The 18,434-nt window shown below is 34.6% G+C and overlaps 1 protein-coding gene across 1 annotated transcript; it reads left to right on the forward strand.

The window, feature by feature from the left end:
- Positions 1–15,420: 15,420 nt before the first annotated feature.
- Positions 15,421–17,839, forward strand: LOC110807316 (Pentatricopeptide repeat (PPR-like) superfamily protein). The gene has a single exon (XM_022032414.2). The coding sequence runs from the start codon at positions 15,730–15,732 to the stop codon at positions 17,575–17,577; it is 1,848 nt and encodes a 615-aa protein (XP_021888106.2). The 5' UTR covers positions 15,421–15,729; the 3' UTR covers positions 17,578–17,839.
- Positions 17,840–18,434: the final 595 nt, after the last annotated feature.

Here is an 18,434-nt window from a genome sequence, read left to right on the forward strand (position 1 = left end):
CACTTGATCTGTGCACGTAATCAAAATGAATAAATTAATGGTCGGTTTAGTATGAGCTTTTTTGGATTAGCGTTCTGTTAAGTCTAATTAAGTTGATGAATATCTAGGGTTTCGTAATTCTCGTAATTGTTTTTTGTGCTTTGGGGGCAGCTACTGCTTCATAGGAGCAAGCAGGCAATTAAAAAATACTGTTTGAAGTCGATCGCTTAGCCAATCAAATTTTTTACTCGGCTTCAAATTCGGACATAGTAACTTTTTTATGTCAATTTATTGTTTATGTAAAATTTCATATAGTTAAATAATAATTTATATTTTTAGAAAATATATGATGTATCTAAATTTATATTTTTAAAAAAAAATATTTTGAGATAGTTTGTTCTAATATAATTAAAAATTCATAAATTTTAAACATAATATAAATTATTTTTATAACATATCAAAATAAAATTACGAGATCACCGTGAACTTGTACTTGTAAATATTGCATTTAATATACCATGTGTTTACATTTAATTATATCCCTTTAAAAAAAAATTTGTTGATTTTATGCTCAATATATTGTGTAAATCATTAATTGATTTAAGGTATAAGTTTGGTTTTCATAAGTATGTACACAAAAAAAACCATTTTAATTATATTTATAAAAAAATTATTTTAACTATAATATGGTACTAAAATAAATATAGTTAATTTAATAGATTTTTTTAAATGCATTTTTAGCTTCATACAAAATTTTATATGAATTTTTATATTATCTTAAAGTAATTTATAATATTTATAGTTGATTTAAATATGAATTTAAAATAAAATCTACAGTATTGATAAATTTATAATATATTTTTCTTGAAAAAATATAAAATTTATGTAGAATTTATTTATAAATTCTTGAATTCTTACCCAAAATTATGAAAAAAAAAAAGTTGACATGAAATTTTATATTGACCTAACATGTCTAAAATTTTATCAAAATATTATGAATATATAATTCTATTTCCATATAAAATTTATATATATTTAATTTTTATCAGATATAATGTTTATATTATTTATTGATTAAATTAACTATGTTTTAAAAAAGTAAATTTTATATATTTCTATATTTTTATGTGAGAAAATTTGTATGAGTCACTAAACTTTTACAACTACACATTTCATCAATTAAATTATATTTGGATTTAATATTATTTTTTGAATTTACTTCAAAAACAACCTAAAATTATGTACTAAAGAAAAGTGATGAGCCGCTCAAGCAGCCCCGTTGCTACTTTGTACCGGTAAAAACAAAAACTAGAAGCTGAGACGTTTTTAGCCGTTTGGCAAACCAACTGGCGCGGAAAAACGGAGGGAAGAAGGTTGTCGCCAACTAGCTTCACACGTGTCGAAACACTAACTGAACACGTAGACTAAGTATAACCACGCAACAAAATACAGGCAGTGTTATTTGTCTCATTGAGCAAATAGTAACCTGCCACGTAGACCTGCCGTGGCTATTGAGAATTTCGAAGGTGTGTATATATATATTTTTTTAGATTATATGAGAAGACAGTTCTATTTTGTATTTTTTTATTTTAAAAAACGTTATAAAAAGGTCAAAAAGAAAGGCGCCCAACATAGCAACGTGTCAACTTGTGGAGCTTGGTCCTACTGTACGTTTTGTTAATTTCTTAAGAACATTTTTTTTATTAAAGTAATCAAAAGGCGCGAGGCCCAGACACTGTGGAGACTAATTACGACATCTATGACGTATTAGCGCATGTAAACCGAAATAATTAACAAATCGGATTTCGCAAGTGTTCATTAAAAAAAAACGATCATAAGAAAGTGTTCATAAAATAATGACTTATAGTAGGGAAAATTTAAGTGAACGATTTTATGTTTTTGGATGGGATTATAATCGAATTTAATTATTCTTTAAACAATTATTACTTTTTATATAAAAAATTTTTATTTATTTTAAATAAATTTACTTACCAATTGCTAATTTACTTATGTTCAAGAGTTTGATTTATAATTTTTGAGACCTTATATATTTTTAATTTTTACATAAGTTCATTCACAATTTACAAAACCAGCCGTAAAATTTGACTTGATTTTGTCCCAGTATAAATAAGAATATTATATTTTATAATTTTATGCCAACTAAATATTAGTGACATCATATTTACTAATTTTAAATAATTTTTATGTCAGATTTAAACAAAAGTTATAATTTTATCTAAAGCTGTATATTAATTTAAAACAAAAATTTAACTATTAACGGTTAAGTGAAATCGAATTAAACCAGTATCTTAGTTTATTATCAATAAAACTTATCCAATTTAGCTTTACCCATGAACATATTTTAATTTAAACGTATCTTTGATCTCTTAAATATAAATATTAATCTCAATACAAATAAATAATTCAACCATTAATGAATATATTTTGTGACTTTACCAGTTAAATTAATTAATTTTGAACATTGAGATTATGCATGTAACAAGACAAACAGTCCATATTGATTTTTCGGATAAGCGTGATTGGACGACCTGCGCATCTTCGATCGAGCGATCCAAATTTATTTTCCTGATAAGCATGATTGGACGACTGATGAGGATCCACGTGGGCCCGAATGGACGGCCCAGATCGTGGGTCCATTTTGGGTCGCCGGAGAAGAAGAATAAGGACGGCCGAAGGAGAAGTCCAGGCACCAGTGTTGCCGCACCAGAGACCCAAAATGCAGTGGTGAGTGCGATTTTTCTTCTCGTTCTTCCCTTTTCTCCACCCTTTAGCTGCCTAACACATTTTCAATACAGAATAACAAAAAACAACTGCAATCCACGAGGAAGAACGACAGAGCTCGGCTGAGCAACCGCACCGGAAGGCCGAAATTGCCGATAAGCTACGATTTTTTCTCTTATTTTCGCTGATAAACACCTTCTAACCATGATTTAAACATATTTTTAACGAAAACTGGCCAAAAACGGTCTGACCCATAGAGGAGCTGTCGGAGAAGGAGGACTAAACGTCAAAGCACAGTGGTGCTGCCGCGCCGGAATTCCAACCCGACCCCCCGGTAAGCTTTTTGTCATTTTTTGGCTGTTTCTTGCGTATTTTCACGCTATTTTAACGTACATTTCGATCTTAGCATGAAAACTCAAGAAATTCAAGAACTAAGAACCATCGGAAATAATAGTGAAAAAGACATTGTTCTTGACACCGATTTAGGGTAAGAATCTCTCACCCATTTTTCTTGTTATGGTTAAATTGAAGTTAAACTGATAATAAATAAAAAATTTAACTAATTTACAGTCTTTTAATTAATTAAGTATAGGTTGCCAATAAAGCAAGTAACATGTTAGTTTATATATGTTTTGAGTTTTAATTGCAGTAGTTATTTCTTCAATTGTTTATTATGCCTATTTATTCATTGTACTGCTTACATTAATTTATTTATTTTAATTCTATGACTAACATGATAAGGTTTCTTAATCTATGTTGACCTATTATTTTATTGTGTGGATAATACATTTCTGTTGGTATAATGTATTCTTATTTCACGTACGTACCCCAAAATATAAATTTCATACTCATGTGTTATTTGGGATACAGATATATGTGTTTTTTAAGGCTAAATAATAAATAAAAAGAAAGATATGCATGAATTAATGGTGTTGAATGAAAAGGTCTTACTGGGTGTCTTAAAAAAGAGTGTACGAACTTGGTGCATATGATGAACCCTACTATAGACGTTACCTTCAATCTTACGGGGCTGAGAAGTCTCATACTATAAGGGGTTGAGAATTATTTTAATTACACTCATAACGGACAGGGTATTGAGGTACCTGTATGTTTTGGTGCCCATTATCAGACGGGGTATAGGGACGACCGTTTGATTATAGAATGAATATTCGTATTCACGTATAGTGGGGATCCCTACAGACCCCACTGGTAGAAAAGGTAAAATGATAAAGGTGAATATAGTCCAAAAGCCAATTTTGGAAAATAATGCAAGGTTAATTGTTATATGTCCTTTAGAATGCGTGTTGTAGATTGTTATTCTGATTCTTATTTTAATAAATGATATTTAAGAATTTACAAGTGAGTTGAGAAAATATTATTATTTTCAGTGAAATGAATAATGAAAGCACTAGCATTCAAGTTTTATTAAAGACAAACGTCATTCGTTGTTTTATATTTTCTACAACCCTTTGATTTTTCGTATCAGTGGTAAGATGTTAATATTTTTATTGAGCTAGTGTAGCTCACCCATTTTTTTATTAACCATTTTAGATCAGAATGACCAACATATGGATCTTGAATATCAAGAAACTGATTAAGAGATTGCATATTCTGCTTCGTCAGTTTCAAGTAGAGGTGAATCATATTTGTTTTCTCTTATGTTTTTTTCATTAAAGTTCCAAGGGCATTTCTATAACCCTATTGAGCATTTTAAATGAATTGTGCAAAAAATGTAATCTGAAACTTTAATTGCTTCCGTTAAATTATAAATTTCATTATTGTTTATTTTATTATTTCTAAGTTAAAAGCTCGGAATCCTTAGTGGGGGGCCTGGACATTTTACAGTTGGTATCAGAATCACATTCTTCGGAACCAATCCTTACACATAGGGTTAGTGTAAATTTAATACAATCCGAATCTCAAATAAATGTTATGAAATATAGGTAAAGGAACATGAGGAGAGGAATACCTCTGTTAAATATGGCAGTCTGGGAGGGATTACTCCGGGAGGATCTTGATCAGTTATTTAAGATGGTTGAGAAACTCATTTCTGCCCAGCAGACTAGGAAGGAAAGAAGGGAGTTGTCTGATCCCCCTCCACCCCTGCCACAGTATGAGCACCTCAACATCGAGAGGATCCAGTACCCCAACGATACAACTTAACTTAACTTAACTCCTCCACAGTACCATATGGTATTGTCGTAGTACAATCTAGTGCCTCCACCGTATAACCCAGTGCCGACACTGGGCCACCCAGTTCCTCTCCAGCATAATCTAGTTCCCCTTCATCAGGACCCAGCTTCATTTATGAGGGACTCGGGCTACATCGAAAGGTACAAAAAACTTAATCCATCTACTTTTATATAGGCATCCACTTTTTAATAAGCTGGGTACTAGTTAGCAGAGATAGAGAAACCTTCGCAACCCTTAGGGTGGTTCTTGAACAGAAGGTTGTCTTTGCCACTTACATACTTATAAGTGAGGCAGGGTGTTTGATGACAACTTAAGCAAGCTACTCTACCCACTCTAGTCACCTAGGAACAGTCTTTGGCAGCCTTCAACACTAAGGATCTTTCATAACACCTCCTACATCTGAAAGAAATAGAGTTTGCACACTTGATATAGGAAAATTTGTCAGTATCAGAATATGCTCGAAAATTCCTAAAGTTAGACTAGTATTCCCCTGAGAGCATGACAAATGAAGGCAGGAAGGTAAGAAGGTTTGAATGAGGTCTTTTTTTTGAGATCATACAATATTTATATGTCTTGAGCTTGACACCTATTCAGCGATCTTGGCCAAGGCACAATTAATAGAGAAGAACCTTTGCATTTTTCCCTCAGTATTAGGTAACTCCAGGCCCCCAGTTCTACATCATAGGCCAGCACCTACTGCACTGAATCAGAAGAACAAAAGATTGAGACTTGCAACTCAGGCTCCTTGTAACGACCCCAGAAATTTAAAAAGGAAATGTATATAAAGAATATAAGTGCGAAAGTGAAATAAAAGGTTCTAGTTAATATCAATTACACAATAACTTAAACGTACTAACAATACCGAAAATAAGTCATCTAAAGAAAAATACTAGAAATGAAAGACTATAAAAGAAACTAATAAACATCTAGGTATCTACTCGTCGTCTTCTTGTATATCAGGCTCGAGAACCAAGTCCTCCTTATTTGAAATGGTTAAGTAAGGAATGAGCTATACTAGCCCAGTAAAGACATCCCACTATATCACTGTTACAGAAGTAAAGATTAGTAGAAAACCAAAGACAACCAATGGAGCACAAGTTTAAAGTAAATTTATTTATCAATAATCAAACCATTTACCGTCCACTTACTTCAGTGGGATTTATAAAAACGACTCATGAAAATAGTAACATCATAAATATCATGAATTCATACATAATCCGTATCATAATACATGTCATACTTTTATATTTCAATCATCAAACAACAGTTACTCTCTTTTTATCAGCCTACCAATATCCGTAGAGATCCATAGGGGTTCCCGCTACACGTGAACCATTCCTTTAACAAACTTAATTCCCAGGGCCGTCCCCATACCCTGTCCGGTATGAGGGTGAAGCGAGCCGTCCCCATACCCTGTCCGATATGAGGGTGAAGCGAGTCGTCCCCATACCCTGTCCGATATGAGGGTGAAGTGGGTTGTCCCCATACCCCATCCGGTATGAGTGCCAAAATATTGAAAGTCTCCATACCCCGTCCGATATGAGACAACGTTCTCGGTAGGGTTCCCTATAGACCCGGTCCGTCCTCCATCTACTAGAATATCTAGTGAGACTGTCAACTTATCCATTTAACAATTCACATACATTTTCTATTTTTTTCTTAGTTTTCTGTTTTCCACATAAACATGAATACTTAAACAAGTAACGAGCATCTAACAAGGCAAGCATATCATCGAATTCACAAAATCAAGCCATAATGAAGTAAATAGTGATTCATGCATTCAAAACCATAGAATAAATAAATCAGATACCATACTGCATTTAGACTGTAAAATAAATCAAACAAGAACTAACAGAGAAATATGTCCAGTGCGGGCTCCATTAGCGACCGTAATAATTATGTATATCTATTTAATTCATACAAATACAGTTTTATCATTTATTAAACTTTAACCCCGTGATAGGAAATAGGGTGAGGGGTCCTTACCTAATTCGAAGTCGAAAATTGGATTTTTTTACTACACCTACGGGCAGTCCCTAGGTTCCCTGAATTTTCTCTCGGGAACTTAAACGTGCTTACAGTACCTACACATATCCCAAATAACTCAAAAATGAGACTCGAGGCCTATTCGGTAAATTTTAAAATTCCGGCACGGCGGCGATCCGCCTTGGGTTGGCCGTTTCCAGCTGTTTTTGGCCGAATTTGGCCAAAATTACATTGGTTCCTGTGAGAAAACACCCTAAGGGTCCTTGGTGGGCCGAAAAAATACCGAAAATCAAAACTTACCGGCGGTGGGGCTCTCCAGTGCAACGGCTCCTCCGGCTCGAGTCGCGATTTAGTGTTTTGCTTCGGTCAACCTGTAGAGAAAGGAACAGTTGTCACAATGGTGTAAAAATTACATCGAATGGGAATCAAAAAGGGTCTCATCGGAGGTAAAAATTGAGAAAACCCGCGGCGGCACTGCTGGGCTTTGGCAGCGTTTTCCGGCCAATTAGCCAATGTTTTGGCCCCGATTTGGCCACAGGTGGGTTTAGAATCGAATTCTGAGCAAGTGGGAGAATTTTTACCTCGTTTGGTAGCCGAAAAGTGCTCCGGTGCGGCGACGGGTGGCGGCGGTCAGCTCCCCGACGTCTGGGCTGTCTTCTCCGGTGAGGGCTCTAGCGGCTAAGGTTAGAGTTTGGGTGTGGATGAGATTATTTATAACATTCCGCTTTTAATCTGAGCCGTGCATCGCGATTTAATCTGGGCTGTTCGATCATAATTAAAAAGAAATGAATATGGACCGTTCATCACGATGCAATCTGGGCCGTCCGTGCGCAGTTTAATCTAGGTCGTCCATGCGCGTGCAATCTGGGCTGTCCGTGCACGCGGGAACGGATCTCAGCTGTTCGATCGCGCGCAGGCGGATCTCGCCCACGTGGCTCCCTTCCGTGGCATCCCGCGTCAGTGTCTCTGCCATACGGCGCGTTCTGGTTGGCCAAGGCTGCTGACCGGGCAGCTGACGTGGTGTAATTTTTTAAAATTACGTTTTGACTCCTGATTTTCAATTTTTCTTTCAAAAATACCCCTATAACCCAAATTTTCACCCATTTTTCTCAAAATTGCTTTCAATTAAATCCCTAAAATAATTTTACTCCTTTTTATTATTATTATTATTATTATTTCTATTTAATTAAATTAAACTAAATTAAAACTACATAAAAATTCATATATTCATATAAAAATTACAAAAAAATCAAAATAAAATAGTAACAATAATAATAATTGGGGTGTTACACTCCTTTCCAAGCCCCGATAACAGGATGCGAAAGATTTGCCAGTACTGTGGCAAGGATCAAGGAGACCGACCTTATTATCGCCTCAGTAACATGTCGCATATGCGGGAGTGTCCAACACCACGCAAGAGAGTGCTTAAGGAATCAGAATCAGACTAGACCTGCAATCTAAGGCAGAGTCTACACACTCACTCAGCAGGATGCTGAAGCTAACCCATATATGATACATGATACGTGTATTATCTATAACCACCTTGCACATGTTTTGATTAATACTGGTGCTTTATATTCTTTTGTCTTTTACTCAAAATTTAAATGTGTTGTCTGAAAGTTTTGATTTTGTATTGTTTGTGTTTACACCTGGGAACGGAACATTACTGGGGAATGTTATATACAAATCTTGTATTATAGAGATAACAGGTAGGGAATTGAGTGTATATTTAATAGCACTTGATACAAAAGATTTTGATATAATTTTGAGGATGAATTAGTTAGCAGCATATCACGTTACTGTGGACTGTTATCATAAGAAGTTTGTATTCAATATTCATAATAAAGGGTCTTTTATTAATTAATGAAATATTAAACATTGTTGTCGCATGGTGATTATATTGTTATTTGAATGTGTTTAACTTAACTATTCTTTTCCACGTTAGGGAAATCTAAGAAAGAGATTTGCATTCAAGATATCTTTTTTGTCTGAAATTTTTTGGACGTATTCCTTAAAGAACTACCTGAATTGCTAGTAGATTGAGAAGTTGAATTTGCCATAGATTTTCAGCTTGCCACCCAACCTATATCGGTTGCTCCATATCGAATGAGTCGTGTTAAAATAAAAGAACTGAGAAAGTATATCAAAGAGTTATAAGATAATGAGTTCATCTGACATAGCATATATACTTGGGTGTCGGGGTTACGTTCACAAGAAAAAGTGATGGGTTTTTGAGATTGTGTATATAATACAGAGAACTAAACAAGGTCACAATTAACAATAAGTACCATCTTCTCTGAATTGATGATTTTTTTGATTAGTTACAAGGTGCACAAATTTTTTCCAAGATTGACCTACGTTTAGGAAACCATCAGGTGAATATTAAGACAGAAGACATTCCTAAGACAACCTTCAGGACCTGGTATTTATGAGTTCCTTGTTATGTTGTTCGAATTTACTAACGTACCTGCAGTCTTTATAGATTTGATGAACATGATCTTCAAACCATTCTTAAATCAGTTTATCATAGTTTTTATAAATGATATCCTAGTTTACTCTAAGAGTAGAGATAAACACGTTCAACATCTAACTCGGGTCTTACAGGTTCTCAGGAAAAAAAAAACTATATACAAAGTTGAGTAAGTGTGGATTGTGGCTTGAGTAGACTTCCTTCATATGACACATAGTATCGAAAGATGGAGTGTCAGTAAATCTCGACAAGATTGATGCAGTGATGGGTTAGAAGCAGTTGATATCGATCAAGAAAATTAAAAGCCTCTTGGGTATGATAGGTTATTACTGCAGGTTTGTGGATGACTTCTCAAGTATAGCAATCCCCCTGACACGACTTACGAAGAAAAATATCAAGTTCTAGTGGAATGAGAAATGTAAAAAGAGTTTTACAGAACTTAAGGAACGACTGATTATCGCACCAGTGTTGGCTATACCAAATGGGACAAATGTATAAACAGTATACAGTTATGCATCCTACCAAGGACTGGGTTACATTCTGATGCTGTATGGAAAAGTTATAGCTTATGGGTTCAGACAATTGAAACTTCATTAAAAGAATTACCCCACTTATGACTTGGAGCTTGCCGCAATTATTCACGCCTTGAAGACTTGACGTCGTTAGTTATATGAAAAAATATTTAAAATCTATACAGGCCATAAGAGTTTAAAACATATATTCAACTAAAAAGACCTCAACATGCATCAGAGATATTTGATAGAACTCTTTAAGGATTACGATTTTAAGATCTTATACCACCCGGACAAGGATAATGTAGTAGCCGATGCCCTCAGTAGGAAGAATGTAGGTATGTTAGCTCACATAATGGTTTATGAGTACAGGATGATAAAGGCTACATAGCAAATACAACTCCAAGACTTAAAAAGGGTCATATGTCTACTTCACTTAGCAGTCCAACCTGAGTTAATACAAAGAATAAGGGAGGCTCAACTGGCTGATTCCACTCTAGAAACTCTAAAAAAGGATACAAAACAAGGTTTGAATTCAGAATTTTGAATCTCTGCAGATGGATTGCTCAGGTTTTAGGATAGGTTGTGTGTTCCTAGTGATAGTGAGTTTAAAAGAGATATCATGATAGAGGCTCACAGTTCGAAATTTATCATGCATTCGGAAAGTACTAAGACGTACCAAAGTATGCGGTCCCGATTCTAGTCGAGTAAGATGAAAAAGAAAATTACTGATTTCGTCTCAAATGTTTTTCATGCCAATAGGTCAAAGTAGAGTATCAACGCCCAGAAAAACTATTTCAGCTGCTGCCAATTCTGGAATGAAAATGAGAACATATCACCATGGACTTTTTAACAAGATTGCTTAAGGCACATTCGGGACACGATGCGATTTAGGTAATTTTTGATCGATTCACTAAGTCCTCTCATTTCCTAGCTACCAGAATAACGAATCCATTGGACAAGCTAGCTAGAATTTATATTCAGGAAATAGTCAGACTACATAGAGTTCTGATGACAATGGTATCAGACAAGGACCTCAGATTCACCTCTAAGTTTGGGACAAGTATTCAACAAGTAATAGGAACGAAATTGTCTCTCAGTACAATATTTCACCCCCAGACCGATGGATAATCAGGAAGAACTATCCGCACATTGGAGGATAGGCTCAGGGCTTGTGTTCTAGATTTTGAAGGGCACTGAGATAACCACTTACTCCTAGTAGAAATCACATACAATAACAGTTATCAGACAAGTATTTATATGACTCCGTATGAGATATTATATGACTGACCTTGTAGGTCACTGATCTGTTAGAAACAAGTGGATAACAGGAAATTGATTGACCCAAATCTTGTAGATGAAACCACATTGAAGATTGCCAAAATCATAAAAAATATTCAAACGGCCCAGAGTAGACAGAAGAGTTATGCGGACACGTGAAAAAGAGATTTAGAATTTGAGAAAGATGATTAAGTGTTCCTTAATGTCACGTTTGGAAATAGGAGAAAGTTGAATCTCCAGTTCATTGGACCATTTGAAATTTTGAACATAATTGGGATACCTGCCTACATACTAGCACTGCATTTAGAACTATCCAAAGTGCATAATGTCTTCCATGTGTTAATGCCACACAAATATATCTTTGACCCCTCACACGTTTTGTTTTACAAGTCACTTCCACTTCATAAAGATTTATTTTATGAGGAGGTACTGATTAACATTTTGGATTGAAAGAACAGAATACTTCACAACAGAATTTTTTTTTTCAAAGTTCTATGGCAAAATCACTCACAGGATGAGGCCACCTGGGAGTTGGAATAAGACTTCAGGGCTAAATATCATCAACTGTTTGACTAGGGGACAACAATTTGATGGACTGAGTTTTCTTAAGAAGGGGAGAGTTGTAACATCTCGAGCCCAAATTTAGACTTGAAATGATATAATTTAATTTTTAAAATAATAAAAAAAGTGTAGGGTTAATTTTAATTATTTTTGAGATATATGAATTTTAGATGAAATTAAAAATAATTTTAGAATGCAAGACAAAACTGTAAATAAAGGGGGATGTATTTGAAAGAAAAGTTTGAAAATAATGGTCAAATCACAAAAAGAAAAAGTGTAGGCCATGTAGGACAACCACGTCAGCAGCACGACGAATCAGAACACGCCGCGTGGCAGACACGCTGGCATAGGCTCCACGTGAGAGCCACGCAGGCGATCCACGTGCTAGGGCAATCCAACGACCCATGTTCACTCATGCGCGCATGAATGGTTCGGATTGATTTTTTAGATAAGCGCGATCGAATGGCACACAAATCTTCAATCGAATGACCTGGATCTGTTTTCTTTATAAGCATGATCAGACGGCTGAGGAGGATCCACGTAGGCCCGGATGGACGACTCAAATCGAGGGAGGGGGGTATTTAAGTGTCTTTTCCAACCGGAACCCTAACCTTACCCGACATCCACTCACTGGAGAAGAAGAAGAAGGGCGGCCAGAGGAGAAGCCCACCCATCGGCGTCACCGCACTGGAGACCTAAACCGCATTGGTGAGTGCAATTTTTCTTCTCATTCTTCTCGTTTCTTTGACCTTTAGTCGTCTAACACATTTTCAATACAGAATAATCGAAAACAATTGTGACCCACGAGGAAGAATGACAGAGTTCAGCTGAGTCACCACACCAGAAGGTCGAAATCGCCCGTAAGCTTCAGTTTTTCTCATCTTTTCCCTGATAAACACCTTCTAACCATAATTTAAACAGATTTTCACTGAGAACCAACCAAACATGGCCTGATCGAGAGGAGGAGCCATCGAAGAATAAGGATCAGGCGTGGAGCACAACAACGTCACCACGTTGAAACCCCAACCCGAACCCACAGTGAGATTTGTGTCTTTTTTTTAGCCATTTCATGCTATTTTGACGTACGTTTCGATGTTAACAGAAAAATTTAAGAAATCTAAGAATTGGAAACTGTCAAAAATCGTAGTAAAAAAAGCGGTGTTCTAGACGTCGACCCAGGGTAAAAATACCTCACTTCTTTTTTCTGTTACGGTTAAATTGAAGCTAAACTGGTAATGAATGAATAATTTAGTTAATTTGTGGTCCTTTAATTGATTAAGTATAGGTTGCTATTGGAGCAAGTAACGGGTCAGTTTATGTTTGTTTTGAGTTTTAATTACAGTAGTTATTTCTTTAGCCATTTATTATACCTATCTATTCACTGTACTGCTTACACTAATTTATTCGTTTTAATTCTACGACTAATGTGATAAAGTTTTTTAATCTATGTTGTCCTATTATTTTACTATATGTATAATACGTTTTTGTCGGTATAATGCATGCTTATTTTACGTACGTACCCTAAAATATGAATTTTATACTCATGTCTTGTTTAGGATACAGATATACGTGTCTTTTAAGGGTAAATAGTAAATAAAAGAAAAAATATTCCTAGATTAACAGTGTTGAATGAAAGGGGCTTATCGGGTATATTTGAAAAGAGTGTACGGACTTAGTGCATAGAGTGAACCCTACCGTAGACGTTACCTTCAGTCGTATGGGGCTGAGAAGTCCCATACTAGAAGGGGTTGAGAGTTATTTTAATTACACTTATACCGGACAACGTATTGAGGTAGTTGTGTATTTTGATGCCCATTATCAGACAAGGTATATGAATGACCATTTGATTATAGAATGAATGTTCATGTCCACGTATAGTGGGGATCCCTATGGACCCCCAGCGACACTGGTAGAAAAGGTAAAATGATAGAGGTAAATATAGTAAGAAATCTAGTTTTGAAAAATAGTAAGGTTAATCGTTATATATTTTTTTAAAATGCATATTGTAGATTGTTATTCTGATTCTTATCTTAATAAATGACATTTAAGAATTTACAGGTGAGTTGAGAAAATATTAACGTTTTCAGTGAAACGAATAATAAATACACTAGCATTCGAGTTTTATTAAAGATGATCTCTATTGGTTGTTTTTTGTTTTCTACAACCTTTTGATTTTTCCGTATCAGTTGTAAGATATTGATATTTTTACTGAGCTAATATATTTAACTCATTTATTTTTAACCATTTCAGATCAGGACGATCAAGACTCAGATTTTGAACAACAAGAAACTAGTTAAGAGATTGCATATTTTATTTTGTCAATTTCGAGTAGAGGTTAATAATATTTATTTTCTCATATACTTTTTTCATTAAAGTTTCAAGGGCATTGCTGTAATTCCATTGAAGATTTTAAATAAATTGTGTAAGTAATATAACCCTAAACTCTAATTGCTTATGCTAAATTATAAATTTTAGTATTATTTATTTTATTATTTCTAAATTACAAGCTGGAAATCCATAATATGGGATATGAACCTTTACAGATCATAAGCTTTAAAAACATTATATGCAATTCATTAATTAGGACTCCATTTTTAAGTACAGTAGCCATTTAGTAATATATTATTCATATTTCAATCTAAATTTTATGATTTATAATTTTCTAAATACCATAGGTTTATGTTTATATGTACAATAAATTTAAATATAGAAATGAATATCTGCAACTAAATTTAAAAAATATATTTTAATTCAACGGTACACTGAATGGGGAGTAATTTGAAAAGCACGACAAAAGTGCAGAGGTGTATATATATATATATATATATCTATACATATATTTATAAATGTAAACCAAGGGATGAGGTGTCAAGATTAGCTCGCTAGTTAATTTTTCCACATTTACTGTTTGGAAATGTGAAGAATCTTCTTCATTATCAACAGTAGGAGACTAGGTAAAATGATTGTTGTCTTGTCGGGCACCAGTCTGTGTCCGCACATGATGCAGCAATATTCACCAGCTGTGCTTATATACGTTGATTAATTATCATATGGGTAATTAAGCAAATTAAGGACTAAACTTATATCATAACAAGGTCCTGCTTTGGTTTCTGTTTATATATATATATATATATCGATCGAAATGATTTCCAGCAAGTTCCAAACCTCGCTTTTCATCGGAGTTATTAATTATTAATCTTGAACTTTTTAAAAAGCTGTGTAATTTTTTTGTTATTTTAATCAAATAATTTAATTTGAGGTGAACTATTATCACAGTCATTGAAATTATTTATCAAGTTATAATCAAATTAATTTTAGTTTTAGATTATTAGAGATAAAATGCTATAACAACTAATTAATTTTAATAAACTTAATAAAATAATAAAAATTTAGAGAAGAAAAAGATAAACATGATAACAAAAAATTTTAAAATTGTTCCCGTTTTATTTTAAACAGAAGAATGATGTAATTTTTACGTCATTCATCAAAAATAAAGTTTTAAATAACTTTGTAAAATGAAAAAAGTAATTAAAAAAAAAATATACAATTAAATTCACAATTTAAACTCCCTTCGCATAAATTCACAATTTTGGGCTTACCGCAAATTTGGGCTTAGACATAGTTGAGCCTGAAAACTGTCAATCCAAACTTTGCTGGAAACCCACGAAATTTACAATCCACCCCACCATCTCGTTTCCTCCTGTTCAGATATTTTCGTAAAGCCAGAACAAGAAGACAAACACATGGATAAGCAGCAACGCCGGCACGTTCCTTCTTCATTTGCCACTCTTCCATGGGTAAGCTTTCTGGCTGTTTCTGCTGTTCATAACAACCATTAAATCATCTGTTCCCATTATTATGACGCAAAAGCCATACACCCCTCTTTTCAAAATCCTTCACTAGAATTTCCAGGTTATTGTTTATTTGAGATATTCTTTTCTAGAATCCGTGGTTCTTTGAGTAGTGGTATTTTCCTGCTATTTGTATATACAGGCTGCTGAGGGTATGGACTTGATAGTACCTAGTAATCCCGCCCAAGAAGGGTTTTGCTCATTTCAAAACTTTCATAGGGAAACGACAAAAAGTAGTAGTTTCATTGGAGCTAGGGTTAGAAATAGAGCTGGTAAACACAATGGTTCAGTGAAAGTTTTTTTGGGTAGAAAAGCTCGCTTTGTTGTTCTATCTGCTGATGGCATGGAGGGTAAAAGGCCTGAGCGATTCAGAAAGCAAAGGCTTAGTCAGGTTTTTGCTGTTGCAAAAGTTGAGACCTTTGGTTTAAATGGTAAGATTCAAATTCTTGAGAAATACCCATCTGGGCATATGTCTTCTGGTTCGGCAAATTCTTCCCATAGTTCTGAGGAATTCAAGAGTAATATTCGTCTACGAAGACTAGTTAGAAATGGAGAATTAGAGGCAGGATTTAAGTTTCTTGAGAGCATGGTTTATCAGGGTGATATTCCTGATATTATTGCATGCACGAGTTTAATTCGTGGGTTTTGCAAGATTGGTAAAACTAAGAAAGCAACCAGGATAATGGAGATTTTAGAAGGGTCTGGGGCGGTTCCTGATGTTATAACTTATAATGTTTTAATAAGTGGATATTGCAAGGCAGGAGAAATTGATAATGCCTTACTGGTTTTGGATCGAATGTGTGTTTCTCCAGATGTTGTCACCTATAACACAATTCTGCGTTCTTTGTGTGATAGTGGGAAACTTCAGCAAGCAATGAAAGTTCTTGACAGGCAGTTGCAGAGGGAATGTTATCCAGATGTAATTACTTATACCATATTGATTGAAGCAACTTGCAAAGAAAGCGGGGTTGGCCAGGCTATGAAGCTCCTGGATGAAATGAGGAGTAGGGGATGTAAGCCTGATGTGGTTACTTATAATGTTCTTGTGAATGGTATTTGTAAGGAAGGGAGGTTGGATGAAGCGATCAAATTTTTGAATAACATGCCATCATATGGATGCCAACCCAATGTTATTACCCATAACATTATTTTGCGTAGCATGTGCAGTACTGGGAGATGGATGGATGCTGAGAGACTATTAGCAGATATGCTTCGAAAAGGATGTTCGCCTAGTGTTGTTACCTTCAATATCTTGATTAATTTCTTGTGCCGAAAGGGTTTGTTGGGTCGAGCAATTGACATACTGGAAAAGATGTCTCAACATGGATGTACTCCAAATTCCTTAAGTTACAATCCCCTGCTTCATGGGTTTTGCAAAGAAAAAAAGATGGATAGGGCAATAGAATATTTGGAATTAATGGTGTCTAGGGGGTGTTATCCTGATATTGTGACCTACAACACTTTGCTTACAGCTTTATGCAAAGATGGGAAAGTTGATGTTGCAGTCGAGATTCTTAATCAGCTAAATACCAAAGGCTGTTCTCCTGTTTTGATCACATACAACACGGTGATTGATGGCCTTTCAAAGGTGGGAAAAACAGAACAAGCAGTAGAGCTTTTAGAAGAGATGCGTAGAAAGGGTCTAAAACCTGATATAATTACATATTCTTCACTCGTTGGAGGACTTAGTAGGGAAGGGAAGGTCGATGAAGCAATCAAGTTTTTTCACGAACTTGAACGCATGGGTGTCAGGCCTAACTCTATCACCTACAACTCTATAATGTTGGGACTTTGTAAGGCTCGGCAGACTGATCATGCAATTGACTTCTTGGCTTATATGGTGCAGAGAGGATGTAAACCCACTGAAACTACATACACCATTCTCATTGAAGGTATAGCTTATGAAGGTTTGGCAAATGAGGCCCTAGAGTTGTTGAATGAGTTATGTACCAGAGGATTTGTGAAGAAAAGTTCAGCAGAACAGGTGGCTGTTAAGATGTAGTATATTTTTTCATGCCATCTTTTATCCTAAGATGGTCTCTTGTATTCTTGTGGCTTAACTCCTTGGAAATATATTATTAACTCCATTATGGAGGGAAATGGTTTTAAAGGAGCTTATAGTCAACACAGTTTCTTGTTTCTAGAAGCAATATAAGAATTCAATTTTGGTAGGGGTAGATTCTGCACTTTCTGTCTGTGAGTTATCCTTTATATGTCTCATTATGAATATACATTCGGCCATGAGTCATCTCTCCCTTCTTTAAGGTACAATTCTTTCTTTAAACTTCCCCTTTTCCATTATCTTGTTCTTATTTTATATGAACCTCAAAAAATGATATTTTCTGAAACAAATTATTCCTTTTAACGACATTATATCGACTAAAATTGGTGTTTGGAATTGTTAATGAATTTGACTTGATTAGAGATAGGTGGTTCCAGAATGTTGAATTTTTGTTATTCCACCATTCTCGATTTTATGACGGATTTAAGAGATCTCATTGATATTTTATTAGAGTTGTAAATATTCTATATACAGTTGATCCCCCACTGGTACTTATTAATAAGATACTTACACTTCATATTTTAAAAAGAATGGTGTTTGGAATTATTGAAATAAAGCTGCAAAGAATATTTAAGGTGCTTTTTAAATACTTATTTTTTCTGCAAAAAATAAATATTTATTGTATTTGTTTTACAAAGTATCTATTCTAAGTCAATATAAAAACTACTAATTATCATAATATGTAAATAAAATACTTAAAACTATTTATAAAGATTATGAATTTCAAACACCTCATTAGCATATATTCTGGTTTTTGTAGAATAACTGAAGAAAGACAATCATCAAAGATGGGCTAA

The sequence above is a fragment of the Carica papaya genome, chromosome 1 (genome assembly GCF_054855325.1).
Source record: "Carica papaya isolate Zhongbai chromosome 1, ASM5485532v1, whole genome shotgun sequence".
In the NCBI taxonomy this organism is placed as follows: Eukaryota; Viridiplantae; Streptophyta; class Magnoliopsida; order Brassicales; family Caricaceae; genus Carica; species Carica papaya.

Bases quoted from the DNA above. Each gene is read 5' to 3' on its own strand.
- LOC110807316 (XM_022032414.2), top strand. From the start codon at position 15,730: ATGGACTTGATAGTACCTAGTAATCCCGCCCAAGAAGGGTTTTGCTCA.